General features: G+C 41.7%; 1 protein-coding gene across 6 annotated transcripts in view; it reads left to right on the forward strand.

Moving 5' to 3' along the window:
• Window positions 1-2601: 2601 nt before the first annotated feature.
• Mp (collagen XV/XVIII-type protein multiplexin) overlaps window positions 2602-20010 on the forward strand; it is a 325990-nt gene continuing 308581 nt past the window's right edge. For 2 of the 6 annotated variants that reach the window (XM_076813591.1, XM_076813593.1), the window contains exon 1: window positions 2605-3521. In XM_076813591.1, coding sequence (XP_076669706.1) covers window positions 3511-3521 — 11 coding nt within the window. In that variant the 5' untranslated portion in view covers window positions 2605-3510. Of the gene's footprint in view, window positions 3522-20010 lie in introns of all 6 variants that reach the window. The other 4 variants (XM_076813594.1, XM_076813590.1, XM_076813595.1 and 1 more) reach the window with 4 other exon arrangements.

Raw genomic sequence — 20010 nt, forward strand, 5'->3', positions numbered from 1 at the left:
AAATATTTATTTTAAATACACGTGTTGTCCAGTAGCTGAAATGGTTAAAATTTTGTATTTCTAAAAATAAGTACATTATATCTTACTTCTCATCGAGTGACTACGAGAAACAATTTCTTTCGCGAATATACAGTTTATAATGTGTCGATGATTTTAGATTTAGATTCGCAGCAGTGAAATCTGCTTTTCGCAATTCATGGGCCATCTAAAACAGTTTTATTGAACACGTGTTTACGACAATATGTTCGATTCATTTTATACGCGATCGCGGAACGTGAATTTCCGTCAGGAGCAGCATTACATTGGCATGATCTGATCGTATATCAAGCCAGGGAATAACGCCATGGTTTAGCTTTGACTTTTAAAATTCAGAGCCGAAGATTTAAAAGTCGAATCTGAAGGTTGCAGGCAAATCCAAGAAGAATACCAAACAATTTCGTAATCAAATAGAGCCCAGCAGGACCGGCGTGAACTCTTGCGGGACCCAGTTTCAAAATTGTGCAGGGCCAAGAATTTATAATAATAAATATCTATGCATAGGGTCCCGCAAAATTTACAATGAGCTTTTCGTGGACTGCGGGGCCCTTTAAAGGAATTTTATAATAATAAATATCTGTGCAAAGGGCCTCGCAAAATTTATAATGAGCTTCTCGTTCACCTCGGGGCCTTTTAAAGCGCGGGGCCCAGTTCGGGGAACGTGCTGAATCCGCCTCGCGTGGCTCTGAAGCCCAGAAACACCTGAAGACCTTCTGGTCTCTTGGCCTTTCCAATTTTCTAAAATTAATTCAACTGAACTAGTAAATTACTTTAATTAAATGCTTACAATTTTAAGAAAGGCACATTCCTTCAGTGGTTATTTGAAAATGGCATCGCTGTTGCACGTCAGCCTAATATTTAACATCCTGTTAAATATCCGCCTCAATAATACCAGAAAAATGACACAAAGCTGACATAAAGTGTTCTCGAAATTCGTGGGATCAGATTTAAAAATAATTTCCATCATCGGTGACAGCTGCTCCTTGGTTACATCAGCCTCCACATAAGAAGAAATTACCCAGAAACGAGTTGACGTGACTCGATCAAATCGAAGCCAGTCTTTTGGTTATAAGAATGAATTGTTATTCGAACAAATTAGTTTAAAGGGAAAAGCAAAGAAGGGGAAGACAAATTACAGTGTTACGATGGGTGGGAAAGAGGAAATTCGTTTCTCCATCGTGTCGAACGTGTCACCTTCGCTTTCAAGTATCTGTTTCTTCTTTCCAGAGGAATTTATGAGCGAGTAATTCATTAACGCCGCGATAAAGTACATCGCATTTGCATTGCCCTCGCTACTACCGTTAACACCGAATAAAAATGTCGATTCTTTATCTGCATCATAATGTTGAATTATAGCTATCGATATGATTTGATTTCTCCTTTCGCCTTTGTTTTTAAAGCTTTTGCGCGTAGAACAATTTTGTATGAAAGAGTCTTTTGTGATTAGGAAAGGTGTTCAAAGATCTTTCGTGCTTTGTTTTGGAAGACGGATTCTTTTAGCGAGGAAAATCCAGTCTGAAGAACGAAGAAACTGACCTCCTTATTAATCGTTCATGATTCAAGTGAAATTCAGTAAATGATACATTCACGATCGATTGATATTTGCAGAGAAATATAGGTCAATGATCTTTGATTGTCAGCTTCTGAATATTACCACTCACTGTATTCGCATATGTAAGCCTGCCTCATGGATTTGTTTCGCATGTCGGACGTAGTGATCGGAGCGTGGCAAAAGGAAGAGGCCGATGCTATTTATACTGCATGTGTGATTTCTTTATTGTCGATATTTAGCTCAATGCTGATTACTTGGGAGAACTAGCTTATTATCGCACACTGTTTCTCCCGTATTTCATTCACAATCAGTGCAGAAATTCTCATTACTAGATAACAATGTCTGTTTAAAGTTTCTGCGTGTAAGCAATGCCATTTTGAAAAAAGGCACCCCCAACGAAATATTACAGTTGTCTTCGTCAGAAGTCAAATCACACACTGATATTACCGTGGATAATAAATATACACCTGAAATCCTTAAAATCATGCATTCTCAGAAGCATCCTCAGCTCAACAATAAACTGTTCAATGTTCATATAATTCAATTAAATTTAAGTTACTCATTTATCAACCGGATAAAACCCTTAGAAAACTCTAATCTCTTAAGAGACATAATTAATAATTATATCTGCATAACTAACTCAACGCTACTCAGGCTTTAAGCGTAGTTTTTGAATTCGTTATTAATTCAACATTTCATTACTTCCTTTCGAATTACCAAGGAAATCATAGAAATTCATATTTGGAGCGTTGGCGGTACACCGAAGTGCACAGTACTCCCGCACCACCCGTTCCAGCCACCATTGACCCGTTACAATCAAGCAAAACAATCGCCCGTTTACGTTGCACGAGTGCCTACGGAGAGATGGCTCGCGTGGAAAGCAAAATACCGGAGAGAAAGGAGGGAATAAAAAGGAGAACCGCGTGGTGTTTGGCGGCGGGTGGCGGGTTCGTTAAAAAACAGATTTAGCCGGCGGCCGAAAGATGGCGACGCACGGCCCGGCGTCGGGCTTCGTGTCAGTGGCAGTCGCAAGGACGACGCCGTCGCCGCCACGTGGGGAGCGAATTTGAATCGGCCGCCACCGGGCACCTCGCCGCCGGCTTAAAAGCACGCAGAGCAGCGAGCCGCTCGGTCTGATAGCGAGGCACCGATCGCGCCCGGTTTCAACCCCTGCCGCCTCTCCACGAGTAGCGTGCCGTGTCCCACGAGGAACCCTCTCCGCCGCTAAGAAAGCAAGTCGAATTTCGAGGGTGCCCGAGCCGTGGCTGTCAAACGGCCAGCAGCAATCGAGCACCCAGGATCAAGGCTTAGCAAAGGGGACCGGGAGCAGAGAGGAGCAGGAGGGAGCGAGCGAGAGGGAAAGACTAGATCAGCCTTACGACGTCTAGCACCGACGTTCAGCCGGCAGCCGCGGAGTAGGAGGAGGCTAGGAGGGAGAAAAATCGAGAAGGAAGCGGGCAAGCGGGGCAAGTGTCACGAAGGGACCGTTGTCAGTGAGTGGTGGACCGTGGAGCCGATTGGGCTGTCAACCGTGACTCGTTGCGTGCATCTGAACGGGACCCGGCCGTCGTCGCCCGAAACTGCTCGATAACGAAGCAACCCCGGTCCAGGGGCGATCCTCCAGCCGATCGCGAGCCAGAAGTACGTTGACCTTGCTCCCCCGGGCGACCTTGGAAATTGGCGCCACCGTCGCCACCCGGCCCCGAAACACCGGATATCGAGCGAAAATCGTGCGTCGTCGTCCCTTCCGCTCAACGTCCCGCCGTTCGATCAAAGATCCGCACCGTGCAAGTGTCTCGCAGTTGTGCCGCGAGTGGAAGTTACGTAGCTGCGTCTCCTTAACGTCGGCCGTCGAGCACTAAGAACCGGGAACCTCGGTTTCCGTAGCTTAACCACCTGCCAAGCCGATGGAATGACCCAACATGCAGCCTAGGTGAGTCGGAGACACTCCGGTCGGGTATCATAAGCGGCGGCGTCACCCGATAATCCGTGGCAAGCCAATTAAAGGGGTAAACGAGGGCGAAAGAGCCACAGGTAGGCCTACAGCCGGCCGAAGGACCGGAACGCCACTTGGCTGATTTCGTGCTCTTCTTCGATCACCCTTATCGCGGCAGAGGGGTAGGGGGTGGAGGGTGACGTTTCCGAGGACGCAGGGTACGCGAGAGGGATTTTTTGCCGTGCAATCGCAGTAACGCGCGTTACACAAGCGCCAGAACAGGCTCCTACCACCGGGGCGAACGGTGAAACGAGGTTTTCGCCCGTGAGATATTGGGGCTCGTTCGTTTCGCGGGAAATCGGGTTCACGGGCGAGAACTCGCCCTTTATTTACGCCGGGCGATGAATGGAGGCGGCGGAACGCTTTTTCCGCACTTGTCGTTGACCTCGAACTCGCTGTTCACCGAGGGTTCGTCGAAGCGTTCGATGTTACCCCTTGTGCGCCGTTCGAGTGGCGTTTTCTTCTGAGATTATTCTTGCCTTTGGTTGCTGTCGAATGGTGTCATTTGCTTTGGAAAATGTTCGTCAGTTAGATTCTTCTCTGTCGGCTCGTAAAAAGGGATGGAAAGTCGTTTGAATAGCTGTGGTGTAATTCGACGTTTATGTATTTAGCATTCTTCCTAATTTATTGAGTGTTTGTAGTCAAATTGGATACAGTGCCACTTCTGGTGCGTGAATAACGTAAGTCAGGTTGAAAGCGAGGGTGGAAAATGTTTATTTGATTTAATTATTGTATTGTTTATAACGTGAAGTAGAAACACACGTTCTCGTGATAATAATTCAACAGTCTGGAATATTTGGAAAATATTTTTCTTGCAGCCCATAATCAGGAGGGCTGTTTCGAGTTTCGAGACGTTAAATAACGCGGCGTTCGATTAAATTCAAATTTTCTTACTCAGGCAAACGTGGAATGGCAAAATGTTAATACAGGTTCTCCTTTTTATTGCCACATATAAGAGCAGTTTAAATAGGGAAAGAAGACAAAATATTCTCCCATTTTTTCGCTTATCGGTTATGCGCGCTATTAAATATTCAGTCGCACTTCTGGATAACCGGATTTGCTCTCGGAGCACCCATTCTGGGTCTAAAATCTCCCTGCTTTCGCGTATCGTTCCAACGGAAATTCAGTCGTCTGTAATAATCGGGCCAGGTACATTTCCACGAACGACATTGCCTCGACCCCATCAAGTATCTAGACACCGTTGCTGTTCCCTTAAATCGTTTACATTCATTTCGCATTTATTTAACGTTACGTTCATTTCACTGCACGATTATCGTTGAGAGGAATGGATTGGCAGGTCATACAATAGCCGCGGAACCTTTTACGGATAGATGTTTTATACTCGATTCAATCTGTTCTTCGGCAGACTTTAGTATTAAATGAGGGGCGAGTAATATTCAGTAAGAGATCTGTTGATCATTTAGATTTTTCTGTAGCGTTGGAGTTCGGAGTAATTGCGCTTTTCGCATGCTCCTTACAAAAATTATTACCAAGGGTTTATAGCGTAATTAATATCTATGTAATAATTCCCCCGGATATCGCAAAATAATTTCACGAATGATTCCTTTAACGGAGCTTTCAGAGAGGGGAGGCAATTTAAAACGACGGCTGTATTTTAGTCACGCGAACACAACGAAACAGCATTAAGTTGGCAGAAGTATTGCAATCTTGTTAAGAAAGAGACATAAAGGATATGAAAGCTTTTAAGGTTTTATCGGCGTGAAAGTGTGACAATGATTCTCTTCCTTCCCACCTCTGCAATTACTGAAGCTCCAAAGTCCTTCACTTTCAAATTCAATATTCTCAGCTTCCTCGTTAACTACTGGACAATAAGATTTCCAGCAGAACAATCACTTTTTTTTAAATTGAAATCTTACTACGTATTCGCAATCTTCTTTTTTCCTAATCGTCCAGTACCATCGGTTTCATTCGCGGTTATTGGCGGACAGTGTGAATGTCACTGATAGTGTGAATCAACCATATCTCTGACTGGCAATAGGAAACCGGAAATATCATTTCAGGCCTGACATGATTTTCTATACATTCATCATTTCGGGGAATAAAGTGACCTACTTGTTTCCTCTAATTCTACTCATTTCCCAATATCACAGTTTTCCATTTCCTAAATCAGTGTTTCCAAACGTTTTTTGAGGTTCAAATAACCTGCGATCCCCCTCCCCCCCAATATGAGGTAAGATAAATTTAATAAGGTAAAAGAATAGTTATTTCAGCATATAATTCTAATTTAATAACACTTCATTATCTTAATACATATATTAGATATATTTAAAGATATTTAATATATTCAATTATCTTATTTAGTGTGATGCTTGTTCCTGCATCTGGATAACCAGCTTTTTTTCATTTATGAAAATCAGTGTTACATAATTAAGGGGTCTCCCTACCACATTGACAGTCGAAAAATCATGCGAAATTTGGGAATATTTTAAAACAAAACCATTAAATATATTTGCTTCCAGCTTTGTGCCTAACCCACAGGTTGGAAATCACTGCCCTCAATTTTCAATCATCGAAACTGAAAATGCCACTAGTCCCTAGAAATACCACCATATACTTTGCTCCTAGACGTTACAAACTCGCCAAGGCTAAATCCAATGAAATCTACATACACTTCTACCTCAACCGCACAAAATATCTCTTCCCCTCCGTCCTCGGCGTGAAGACACGCCAACGCCAGCCAGCCTAACCTCGTAAGGGGGTATTCTAATGTAACTGCCCGCTTTTCAACGCCATCTCCGGGAATTTATTTAACAGAAACTATGAGTTTATATTATCTGGCGTTTTGCCTGCATATTAAGGTATGCTTGAAGTAATACTCAGAATTTTTTAAACTTTTTTCACCGCATATATACATAGATATAGCCGGTGGCGCAAGCTTCTTCAAAAAAAATCTTTTCCGACGGGCGTTGGTGTGGGAACTGTTCTAGTCATTCAAAATAGGAAAACTAAGGTTCATTGTCTTTATTATGTTTGTCGTTATGGTTGGAACCTCGGAAGAGTTTCTATCTTGCATAAAATTAATTCTACAAAACGAAAACAGCTAAATTTATGAGCAAAAATCTAGCATTTCTTTCAAAATGCTGTCATTCTGCTAATTTTTATTGTTAGGGAGTCTCTGTGGTTCCAACCATAACGAGAAACGTAATAAAGAAATTAAAACTTCATTTTTCCATTTTGGACGACTAGAACAATCCCCCCACCAACGCCCATAGCAAAATTATTTTTTTGAAGAAGTTTGCGTTACTGACTATATTTATGTACATGTGCGATAAAAAGGTTAAAAAAAATTCCCAGTTTAACTTCAAACATACCATAATATGCAAGCAAAACGCCAATTAGTATAGACTTAATAGTTTCTGTTAAATAAATTCCCGAAGATGGCGTTGAAAAACGGCAGTTACACTAGAGTACCCTCTTCAAAAAGAAATAGTCTCTTGCACCAATGTACCATGCCACAAGAAGGCCAAAGGCACGCTCCATTCATCAACCACCATACAACAGCCCACTGCCTTCGTATTCGCAATACGCCCGCTCGTTAGCGTTTCGTACACGTAGGTACTTCCCCGTCGAAACTTAAAGGTGGTGGGTAAAAAAAAAACAGAGGGGAAGGGGAATGTCGTAACGCAATGCATCGTGGGTGCATTACGCGATACTCGTATTAATCCCGCCGGCCGAGTAGTCGGCGCCCGCGTTAGCCCGTGTTTTCGGTCCAGCCGGCATAATTCAGCGCGTTGCTCTTTTTCGAATTCCCTCCCCGGCCCGCCCTAGCAGCTCGTGCATCGGCTGAAAGAGAAAGAACGACGCCGGCTGAGGGATGGACGGGAAAGGGTGGGACACACGTGGCACGTGACGGCCGCGTGTTAATCCGCGCGGAGTGTATTTACGAGTCCGCTCGCATTCGGCGCACGTGTGCCCCGCGCCAAGCTTTAACCGGAGAGTTTCGCGAGCGTAGCGGCGGAATACGGTGTTGCGCGTTGTTCTACACGGGGGTCGTAGATAAAATCTACGAACGTGTCGTTCCCGCGGCGCGCCTTCCCTCGCGTCTCAGAAAATGGCCCCTCGATCCATTCCGAGCATAACGAGCACCCATTTCCCGGCGAAGCTTCCGACAGGAATTCGGGGATCGCTTGCCCCGCGTCTGTACGCCTGTCGGTTATGGGACTACGCTTCCTTTTAGAAATCATAATTCTCTTTTGGTATGATCTAAATCAGCGTTCTTCCTTCAACCTTTTCGCAACTGCGGATCCGCGAAAATTGGAGAAATACTTTCGCGGACCGGCTGACGTCTAAGGCAGGAATAAAAGTCGATGTGGATAGTATTTTATACAATATACCTACATGATTCGGGCGAGCCTTTTCGCGGGCCAGCAGAACATTTCCGCGGACCACCGGTTCAGGAACACCGAGCTAAATCGTGTGAGCTTGCTATGTAAAGATTTAATGGATGAGGCTTGCATATTCTTGATTCAAAGTGGGAATTAAAAAGTAGGGGAAAAGCTGACATGGTGGAAGATTTGACAGAAGTTTGACTTTCCTCTAATTGAGCGCTGCGATTCAGTCCTTTCATTAGATTTGGCAATCTAACATGAAGGAAGGGATTGGAATGTAGCTTCCTGAGGTCGCAGAGCAAGAATCCTATAATTCTATTCTTCCTTTTACGTTTAGAAATTGTTGTAAGCACCTTTCTCAGAACTAGATAATAAATTAATGTACCTTCACCCTGTACTGCATAAAAACCACCCCACAGAGTTTTTCCCAAAATTCAGATCGAGCTAAGTATGTATCACTTTAAAATCGTAATTACTGCCTTGTTGGTTCATCGCTTCTTACAATATCAGCCAAAGATTACTGCAAGCATCCCACGCGGAGAATCGAGAAAGCTACTCGTGAAAAATTCAGGAAATAATCGTTCCAGTTGCGCCCGTGACAATTATTGTACGAAAAGAAGGCTCGCGTAGTTCGATTCACTGTAAAATTGATAGGGCGCTGTTCACAAGAGTAAATGCTCCTGAAATGGAAAGAATAATTTATGTCCACCGGACGGCTCGTGGCAGTGGAAACTTTTGTGCCATTTTCCCGAGTTAGAACTGTTCGGAAGTTCGTGTTCGCGTCGTCCGTAACGTTCCAGCAAGGTCTTCGCGAAATTGAAAACACCAAATTATTCACGGGTGTCTATTTTTCGGAGTAATGACTCGATGGACGTCCCTGTCGATATCGGGTATTTCGGAGCTCGAGATTAAATTGGGGAGTGGAAACGGTCAATTTTCAATGAGTCGCACGGACACAACCGAAATGCGATCTAACGCGCGAACGGGATAACAGCTTTGTTTTGGCAATTAGAGGCCCTGCAAACACTATACATTCCCGGTCCCAAAGCAATATTTTCCCATATTGTGTCGTTCATTTTTTTTTTTTGTTGCCCGCCGAAATGTACAGAGATGCTTCGGTTCCACTTGATGTTTCAACAATTCCCGGAGCTGGGACGTTGCACAGACGCTTCGAGTTAAATCGATGGAAATTCACGGTTGAGTCTCGAGCCGTTCTTCAAACAAAAGTTTTCATCGCGATCCTAAAGCCGCCGGCTGCAAGACTGTTTTATTGGAATAATTTCTTTCGTAAATCAAGCTTAACAGATGCATCGTAGAAATGTCTGCGAAACATTTGCATTCGAATGGAGATAGGTGTCGTAAATTAAATAGAGAAGCGCGGAAAGTGTAAATTAGCAGGGGAGGATATGATTTATCTTTCAATGCGGTGATTAACTCATGCTGTTACGCAATATCAATTACAGCAGAGAAGTGTCGCGGACCTCAGCGCTCGCAGCGGCGAACTCTCGATTGCGTATGCAAATCTCCTCCTTGCTTCGTTTTCTGTTCATCGTTTCACGAATGCTCCCTCGATTTTCAACGCTCGCCTCCCCCCCGTTGCACCGGCGATCCTTTCTTCGTCGCGATGGTCGTTCCTGCAATTCGTTTCAAGCAGAGGCCAGGAATTACTTTTCCTAGTAACGCAATGCGCCTGGGACAGGGGCGGGAAGGAGTGGCGGGAAATAAATGTCAGGTTCAAAAATGGAGAATGAATGTGACGTGGGTTCAGGCGGCGGGGGAGGAGGACGTTAAGCAGAGACGTCTCTTTTAGTTTTGACAGACGGAATTTCGACGGTAATAAGAGTCTCGCGTTAGTAAGATTTTATGATTGAAATTGGGGAAAGAGATTTCACGAATAATGAGTACAAGACGCGTGGTGATAGTGGGAGGAATTAATGGACGAATAAAGTGGACGATGAATATAATAAAATTCAAATGTACGTGCTTCTAGATTCGTTATCATTCATTAGTAGGTATTAATGGAATACGAAAGGGGAATAAAAAGAATAAACTTGTTGTGAAAAGAGAAACTCACTGGTATCGAAACTATTTCTGCACACTAATTTAACATTTTGATACCTCATTAATTATGGAAGATTTAATAATTCAATGATCAAACAATTTTATTGATTGATTAATGGAAACTACTAGGTTGGCGTAATTGAAAACCCATGAATATCACGAGTTTTGTTAAAAATTTAATGAACAGCTCGTGCACCTACCCGCAATGTTTATCCATGAAGTTATTTTAACGTGAAATAAAGATGTGATACATGTAATCAGTTTCCATCGGAAGTAATGAATGCTTAATGCATGGTTAACATAATATTGACACTGTGGGAATAATGCCCACAGTCTTTGAAGGTGCATCATGTTTTTTCATTTATGCAGATTACTTTATATCATATGCAAAACTCCAATATTTTGTTGTGTAAATAATACCTACTGAATATATTACAGTTATATGGAAGCAGAAGGAAAATATTCATAGATTCCTTGGCGTATTGATCGATATTGAGGGAAATTTCGGTTCGGTCAGCTCAGAACCCAAATGGCGGACGTTTCACGTATTTTCAAGAAGATGCATGCGTTGGGAATAAAAAAAATGACGAGCTTCTGCTTTGGAGCATTCAAATTGATCCCATTCCTCAGTTTATATCTCGGCGAGGTTGCCATTTGGAAGTTTATTTTTCCAAATTTTATTTTTCATAGAAAAGCTGACGGCGCTGCTAGAATTTTTCAAGTAACCGAGGTCTTCTATCGAAAATAAGATATTGAAATTATTAAAAGCCTCGCCCATTTTTCCCGCAATAAATTTCGAGAACTCGTCATCGTTACCAAAAACCTTTAGAATGCTGTTACAGGCGATGAAGATATTTAAATCATTCAGAATAAATCCACTTTATGTCTTACATAATTCTGTGCCTTCCTTACTAATCTTTTTCATTCAACGACTTCGCTTCATGAATGAATGTTCGGAACTTGCCAACTACTTGAATAAAAGCGAAGAGTACAATTTTAATAGGTTACAAGTTTCTGCGGAAACACGGATGCTAATTTGTTACTGATGAGGTGGGAGTATATATTAAGCGATTTAGATGCAAGTCATGAGTCTTGCCGCGGAAAATATATGTTGTCATTGGCACCGTAAATTCTCGAAAATGCCGTCCTCCGCTATCCGTGCTGGTGTTAAATTGCCTCCTTCCGCCCCTCGAATTACTTCCATTTCTCTCTAATAACATTTTTTCACGATCATATTTCGAAGGCGAGCGAAGGTTAACCCTGCAATTTACGGCTTTTCAAGCTACCGCGGCAATTGTGGAAGCTTTAACCGCTTTCGAATGAGTCGGATTTATAGTGCTCGTCGCGCGAACTTTTATCACGTAACTTTGCGCTTCCCACTGTATTTGCGAGGACTCACTGTCGCTTAGGAATGCGATCGGGGGTTAAAGGATACTTTAGTCTGCTTGAGCCGCAACTTTGAAAGTCAGACAGCGAAATAATATATTCACGCCAGAGCCTGAAGAATATAAAACAGTTACAATTTCGTTTTCGCCGGAAAGAAGATGAGATTTTGGTAATCAACCTTGAAATATGTTGTTAAGGTTAACATTCTGAAAAACTTTTTCCTGTATGTATTTCAAGGTCATCGAAATCGGTGAAGACGACCCTTTTGTTAATAATTACCGAGGGTTTTCTTGTTGCGGGCATTATTCTTCTTTTATCACTTTCTATTTTTTAAGGCTCGACTAGAATCGTCTAATGTGCATGTGAAATATTAGAAGATTACTATTAATGATTTCTCTGCTAGGGAGTTGAAAGAATGGTTGTTATAAATGAAATTGTATTGAATCGATCTTCATAAAAATTGTACTTGTAAATGCCATGAATATTTACTCGTCAGATGTTCCGTTTACTTTTGCAAAAGAGACGCGGAAAACATTTCCTCTAGTGATGTCTGAAGGCTCGCGGTCACTTTGCAAAGATGGAAGCCTTTTTCAATATCCTTCACCAGAATGCATTTCCAGATTCGCCTATGTGAATTTCCAATTACTCCTCTCGGCAAATTCCTCGAACGGTCGCCACGTAAAATCCGACCTTCCTTTCGAAATTAAAGTTTCATTCCAATTAAAATTGACGTGGACGCCCTGTCTCTGGTCTAGCTGTTTAATTAAGATCGATTTAAAATTGAGCAACTCCGGAGTTATACTACTCTGACCATTGACAAGCATAATTAATCAGGATGTTGTAAAATATTTTTCCAAAGTGATTTTCTAACACTTATATTTGAAAGAAATCTTTATATTATTGCAAATCACGTTTCACACGATTTCACTAATCGCTATTCCACTGTTTAACAATCCTTTATCGTTTAATAATTAGGAATAAGTAACACTAACGTTTACCTGAACTTTTTAACACATCTGCACTGCGTTCGACTCATATATTTTTGACAACTGTGTTCTGGTTTACTCCAAAATTTGACTACATGGAGGATATATTTATGAGTATCTAGAAAATGGTCCTTGGAGTCATTCTGAATTAAAATTAGGAGTAGGAATGCAACAATTTAATTGGTGCAGCCCGTGCTTTTTTAGACCAAAGAGAAACAGAAAATATCTAGTCAAATTATGGTTAATTATGATAATGTAGTCATGGAGGGTACTTTTCTAGTGCAGCTACAACAATGTTGTTTCGCAAGTTAGAGGGTAGAATAATTCTACTAGAATCTCAGCATCTCCATGGAAATGAAAATGGAAATGGAAATTCCATTTGATTAATTGATAGATAGCCAAATTCCTCAGAAACTGTCAGTAGAAGAAATCTACGGTACTACATAAGTGAAATCTAATCTACGGGATTCTAAGTGATATTTCTCAAATTTTAAAGCATCGTTTCAGCAAATGAGATTGATATGACTTACCATATCTATGTAATTCGTGTAATAAATTGCATGGCGGAATATCAAGTTACGTTTCGCCCGTTTCACATAACGTTTGCATCCGTGGCCTTTCTGGAGTTCAACCATAGATTTGTTAATCTAATTATAGCAACGATTTCGTTCTACACCCGTTTGGGCATTATAAATCTGGATGGCGGAGACCAGTGAAACAAAAGTAACTCATAGCTTCTCGTAGAGAAGCGTGTAGTCGCTCCACGTGCCACGATAAATTCAGTTCAAAGTGTGAAATCGTGGAGAGCTATGTGGCCTACACCATGATAGTGGACAAGAGGAGTAAAACATATCACATTTATTTTAAATCTTGTCCTGAAACTAAAGATGCCGCCAACGTAGCTGCGCATAGAAAATTCCTTCAGTTCTCCTAATAATACCTACTACTAATTAAATAATAATAACAGAATAATAGTCATAAGGATTAGGTTTAAAAAATGTATTATCACAAAAATATAGAAATAGGATTTTTAAAATATTTTATTTTCTACATTCGGATTTACATAATGGACAAACAAGAAGTTAATTTCGGGGTTGCTCCGCAAATTTCATGACCCCACCTGTAGCAAACATTATATCGAAACCATAGGGGGTATTGAAAACACGCATATTGATAAAAGAAAGACAGTATTTGCATTACGAAAAATATTTGAACCGATTACTTTCCTAATTAGGTATTTCTTGTAGATATTCATGCATTCACAGAGTTATTAGACTTACCTTCTCCGAATATGACGTAAAATTCTTGCAGTCCAGTAAATTAGTACACTTAGTAGGGCAAAATTAATATTATTATTACTAATCGTATTTATTACTCAAAGAAGAAAAAACCCGAGTATTTACAGCTAGCATAGTCAATAAGAGTAAATGCGAAGCAGCAGTGGTAACATTGTTGGAAAGGCTAACCGTGAAACTAAAATAGAGACGACAACAAGCAAACATAACAAATATTAAAAATAAAGTATATAGTATTGTAAGATTTCCTAAAATACTTCCCTTTCTGTAATTCTTGGTCACATGGCGCGGCAATTACACTACGTCTTCCTACATATGTTTAGGTATTAATTCAGTTCGTGACCGATAAATTTTAGTGCTTGCTTTGCGAGATATAACGAGTGGCGATAGCAGGACATGGGCGGCATTAGGTATCTTTACTCCGCATCTACTTACGTGGATAGAGCAATGAATATAAACAGTGAGTTTATATGCCGAGATTTTCTTACGCAGACTAGGAAGTTTATACTAGGGACTAGGAAATTACAAGTGCACAGTGCGTCGTAAGTTCTCAATGGCATTTCTCCAGCGGAGTCTGGCTAATTTTAGGGTGTAACACTGTCGTAACGAGGAAGGTTCGTCTGGCACGGTCGGCCCTCGAGCGAAGAAAAGGAAATGAAAATTCTTCGCCCGAATAGTTGGCAGTTTTCCCTTGTTCGCTGTTAACCAGCCGTAGCGTGTTTCTCGGTCGCGGCTCCTGGTGAGCTTGATTTCGAAGCAACAAGCTTCGATCGATACCCCCAGTCGATCTTCCCCTTTCTCCTTATCTTTGGATCAGTCTACACCTCCGGTTGACGCTAATGAATGGCGACGCATGAAAGGACACGCGCGCGGAAAGCGGTCGCAATTGAAAGCGTCCGTGTCGCGTGCTCGGCTGTAATTTGCCGAAAGAGAAAATGACAAAGAAAAAAATGTCAAAATGCAGATCCATGAAATCTGAGGGAAATGAAGTTCCCATGTGCAATGTTCCCAGTAGATTGGGCTTGCTGTTGTTTATTAATCACTCCCTGATGTTGGTAAAGAAATGGATTCGCTCTCTATGCTAAGATTTCCTTAAATGCCATTTATTATACATTTACATGGTCTCCCTCCAATGCAACGAGTATGCCCACGAAAACAGTAGTATAAACAGAAACAGGACAACCAAACTGTCTACTTTATATACTCGAATCTACTCACAGTCAGAGGATAAGGCTCAATGTGACGCCCCTCTTTTTTTATCACAGTCGTGATTTCCTGTGAGCTCAAACTCTTGGTTGCCCAAAGGCTTCGAACAAAGAAGCTCCTTCTGCATTAATATTAGATTCTAAATAAAAAATGACACGGACTCACGCCTCTCAAGCATTTCAGGAAACACTTACTCGTCTCGAGCTATTTCGCTCACTCTTATAGGCGATATTGTTCTGCCCTAACAATACATCCAGTTGCACATAAATTCGCGGTTATTTATAGTTCACAAGGGAGACGTAATACGTTCCTCGCTGAGCCACATGGTGACGTAGTATCTCACATTCCGAATCCGTGATTTATACTGCGAAACCTGGACAGTGATACGTTCTTTACGAGTGGACCGCCACGGTCGTTCGTTCGTCAATACATACAGGCCATTTCTGTTATGAATCTTTACGAGCAACATTCCGCGGACGTAAAGATCGCCTTAACAGCGTATCGCCAGGGGGACGTGGCCCTAAACGTCAGTTTATAGATAGCAGCGCGGCAGAGGTGGCTTAAGGGACTGTCCGACGTCGCACTGCTATCGTCGTTGAATTATCGCTCTTACAAGACTGTCAGCCGAGATTAAACTCCTGCTTCGTCCACTTCCTACCCCTGAATCCAACGAAATTGCGGGTTTCCTTCTTCCGACGATCTGGAAACGCTGCGTTCTGCGCTGAAGCCGATTTGGAATTACCCTCGACCATAGGGCATATCGACACTTTCTGTGCTTTCAAGAGGATACTTCCTATGTTTCTACCCTTTATCTTGGGGGTGTCTTTGTTGGGCGTGATGCAGGTTTAGTGGAAAGTTTTGTATTTAGTGAAGAAATGATGTTACTGTGGAAGAAGTACAGTACTGGAAATATTTATTGCATCACTCGAATAAACACCTGATAACGTATAACGAGGTATGAGAGATTCCTCTCTTATTATTAGTACTAGGACAATATTATTGCAAAAATTGTGTAGCTCACTATCTTGGCCAAAATAAGTTGCACAGGAATCGTTTTATCAATCACGTTGCTGTGAAAATTGAGCGTAAATTTGAGAGGGGTGAAATAAATATTTCCAGTACTCTAGGATTAATGTAACTTCGAGTTGTTGGTGACAAATTAGATGATAGGTGTATATAAATTAGATGATGATGTAATTAGGAAATACCAGTTACTGGTAAACTGCATATCTGTATGGGAAACATTGTGCAGGATTGCTTCATATCACTGGATGTTTTATGAGAAAAATTGGACGTGATTTCCATAATTAAATATAATATTTATTATTAGTTACAATCAATATTAAATTTTAGCAATTTCCAAGAAGCTATAGTAGGAATTCTTTCGACTGATCCGTTTTGAAGTTCCTTTAAAAATTGCGAATAGCATTCTTGAAAGATTAACTCTTCTTTATTATAATGTTCATTCATCTCGCCTAATGGAATTCTCAAAGACACCTGTGCTATCACTGTATAAACCACAAGTTATCATCCCGCGGAGTGTCAAACATATTCGCGTAACACCTGCAGCTCTAGCAATCGCAATTACAATAAATTCATTTCGCGCAGACGGTTTCTCTATCGACACTAACGACATCATAAAGTCGTATTATCGGTTTATTGTCTCCAGTGTCGGTATCGGCTTCCATGGCATTGTCCACTGGCAGAAAGTCGATCGTTTACAGTTTACACGATTTCATTTGCGCAAATCGAGGTAGTTATACAAAAAAAATGTATAAAGGCGACTGTATGGAAAATTGCATGGCATGGCAAATTTTTAATCAATATTTCAAATGCTTCTCAATATCTTCTTTAATCGAATTAATCCCACTGCGTCCAATTGATTATTTTCACAATATTCCTTGCGCAGTGCAGCTTGCTATAATTATAAAGGTTTTCTTCATCAATTTATCCCTGGATTTTATTAACTCACCACCTTCTTCCTGATAACGTTCGTTTAATTAGTTTCATCCTAGCTTATTAGTTTCAAACCAAGCACGTTATTGCAGTGCCCCGGAATAATCCTATTAAAAGTATTATATTTCTCAGATAGTAAAGGTCCGAATTTCCTTTCTTCGTCGTTGGTAGTTTACTGTAAAAACTGGCACTCAAAACAGTTTTAAGCAGTGAACAGGGTAAATTAAATTTTAATGGCAAATATCACCCAGTCGTTAATATATCACCATTTTTTTTCTCTATAGTTGCTCGCCTTTCCTTCGTTCGATATTTCATATTTTACGTACGTCTCTGCCAAATATTCCTGAAAGAATTACGATGTGCCGAAAGCTCACGCGAGTCCTTCCTAAAAATAAAGATGTTCTAATTGGAAATACAAGCGCTTTCTGTGATTTCCCTTTCGTTCGGTATCCACCGAAGGTCTGCGACCCTGCTCCCTGCTTTTGGGACAGGAATAAATTCGTCGCTTTTCTTTATTTTCCGCCATTCGTCACTTTCCACGCGAATCCTCGGCATTCCTCTGTCACCGATCGCACGAGCTCGATGAAGCACAAACCGCCGCTGTTCCCTTCCGCGTGTTCGATGATATACGGCTGTGTTAATTAAAGCAGCGGGCACATTCGCCAGAATAAAAGATGGCGTTAATGGGGAAGGGCGACAAAAAAAATATGAGGTGACGACTGTTTTACAAACTGAGCCGTGTACTTTCCTATATGCATTCAGACATAGAACAGCATCAAAGAGAGGCAGACAAATTCCCAAAACATACTTCTGAAGTACTAGAAGCCATTCCCTTCGTTCAATATCAACGAACCGAATTTTGTGAGTGCTATTTGCACTCTCAAACTATAAAATCGAGGGACATTATGTATAATTTTTCGTTTATTTATACCATTAATTCGTTTCTGCAATGAAGTGTAATTCAGAATCATATTAAATTTTCTTGACGCTGAAAAAGACAAATGCGTAGTGAAAATGGGGTTCCTTTGGGATCGTGACCTATCGAAATTAATTTCTCAGCTAAAATTTGGTAATAGTTGTCATTTACTATCTAATTCAAGTACCGTTTGAAATAATTACAATTCCGTGCCGCGTTTCCTGCGAAAACAATTTTTCCTTCAACGTGCTTTCTTCTAAAATCATAAAACAGTGGCACCCAAACCATAAAACTGTTCCCCCCTGGGCCCTTAATTTTAACAAAGACTAAGACAATCAACTTACTTTCGGTTATCAAAAAATTCATACCCATCTCCCAGAGTCTATAGCTGGGCGTCTGAAATCCCCTGTTGTAATAATAATGAATTATCCAGGGGCTCGAGATATCTAAATTAATTCCAAACAAATCCGCCCTTTCTTGAGGGGCGGGAGTAGATGGAACGTGAAATTGGTTCATTATCGTCATCTTCGGTCAAAGAATAGTCAGGACGATCCGCTCCTCGTGGAAGTTTGCCGAGAATTTGGTCGGCTGTCGGGCGCTCTCTGGTGCATCGCTTCATTAACGAGCACACCACTTCTGCGTCGCTGTCGACGACGTCGCCACTCGACTTCCCAGCTTAATTATTCCACCGCCACCCGGTACACGTGTCTCGGGATCTCCCGCTGGGGCTCTCCCCGTTCTTTTAATTCCGCTTTATATCGTTCCTTGGGCCACTGGGTTAATGGTGTGTCGTCATTCGTCCACATTATCGGGGACGATAGGGGCATCTTCGTTTTCATTTCCTCGAGCCTTTTCTTGTTAACCCCTCAGCTCTGTCGCCTTGACGCTGTAGAGAGCGTGGAGGTTGTTAGCATCGCCCCAGAATGACTGCATGCGTATCTTATCGTCGATGCAACTCAAAACTCCAGGACTCCGTGGCCTACAGGATCCCCGCCACTCAATGGCAGTGTGACATTTGACAATATCCTGTCACCTAAGAGGACCCTAGATTATACAGACAGGCTCTCACTGCGCCTCGCCTCGCCTCGGCTCATTTTATTCTTCCTATGCTCTTCCCATGTAGTTTGACAATTTGCCTCACACTACGCCTCGCCTCGGCGCGATTTGGCAATGATCCGAATTCGAGCCGCGGATTCTGCCTCGAGAATATTTTGAGGAAGAGCGGCGAGGCGAGCCGAGGCGAGGCGTAGTGTGAGCCTACTGAATTCACGCCTGCACAGGAAGAGGTTCTCTGAGCAACTGACCAAACACACGAACCTTACCCAGGCCAAACACGTGAGGCAAACTCATATAACTTCAGGTACGGAAAAACAGAGGTGATGCGAGCCTAGATGCGAGTGCGAAAAGAAGTTGCGTCGAGACGAGGCGAGGCGAGGTGAGATGATGCGAGGCGTAGTGAGAGCTTACCACGCTTGTAGGCCTGCCACGTGGTACGGGTCTCTCTTCAGTCGTCCCCCACAAACGCACCACCGTACCATTAGTTTTAGTATTAAAACCCTTGCGTTAGCACAGCCTATGATGTTACAATAATAACATACAGAATGATTCATAGTTAAGGATTTAAGAGGAAACTTAAATCCTCGTGTTCAGTTTTACAATTTAGATACTCGATTTGAATTTTTCAGTCTGCCTAATTTCTTTTAAAACTCTGCGAATAGTGGTATTGTTCATTGGTTGATGGAATATGAGATTAAATCGGGTTAAAATGTTTTCGTTGTTAAGTGGAGAATCTGTTTTTCGGTGATATTTTGAATAGGTATTGTAGTATATCAGTTTAATAGGTTATTATACGTGGTATGTACTAACTGTATGCGTAATTTCAGCCAGGTCACATCAACTTCCTGCGCTTCGATCTTTGGTTAATTTTGTCCTTGTAGAATTCAGCGAAATTCGGATATCATGTAAACTATTTTTTTTTGTCGTAGCAGTTACACGTGTACCGATTGTTTATAGGACGTTTTACGGTTCGTTTTCGTGTACTACATCGTTGTGGTTCTCTTTTCGTTCATTTTTATGGCGCCTTCTCGTTAAATTCAGATTCATTCGCCTCCCCCTTCAAGAAGGTTTCTGCTCGATGATGTCATAGGAAGATAAAAAGAGGCTCCCTGAGAGAATTCAGTTTGATGTGTTAAAAACAAAAAGAAGAACTAATCGACGATGGTAAAAAACTTGGATGGATGAATGGTAATTATTCGTTCATAATTTATTCGA

This window comes from Andrena cerasifolii, chromosome 6, assembly GCF_050908995.1.
Source record: "Andrena cerasifolii isolate SP2316 chromosome 6, iyAndCera1_principal, whole genome shotgun sequence".
NCBI classification, from domain to species: domain Eukaryota; kingdom Metazoa; phylum Arthropoda; class Insecta; order Hymenoptera; family Andrenidae; genus Andrena; species Andrena cerasifolii.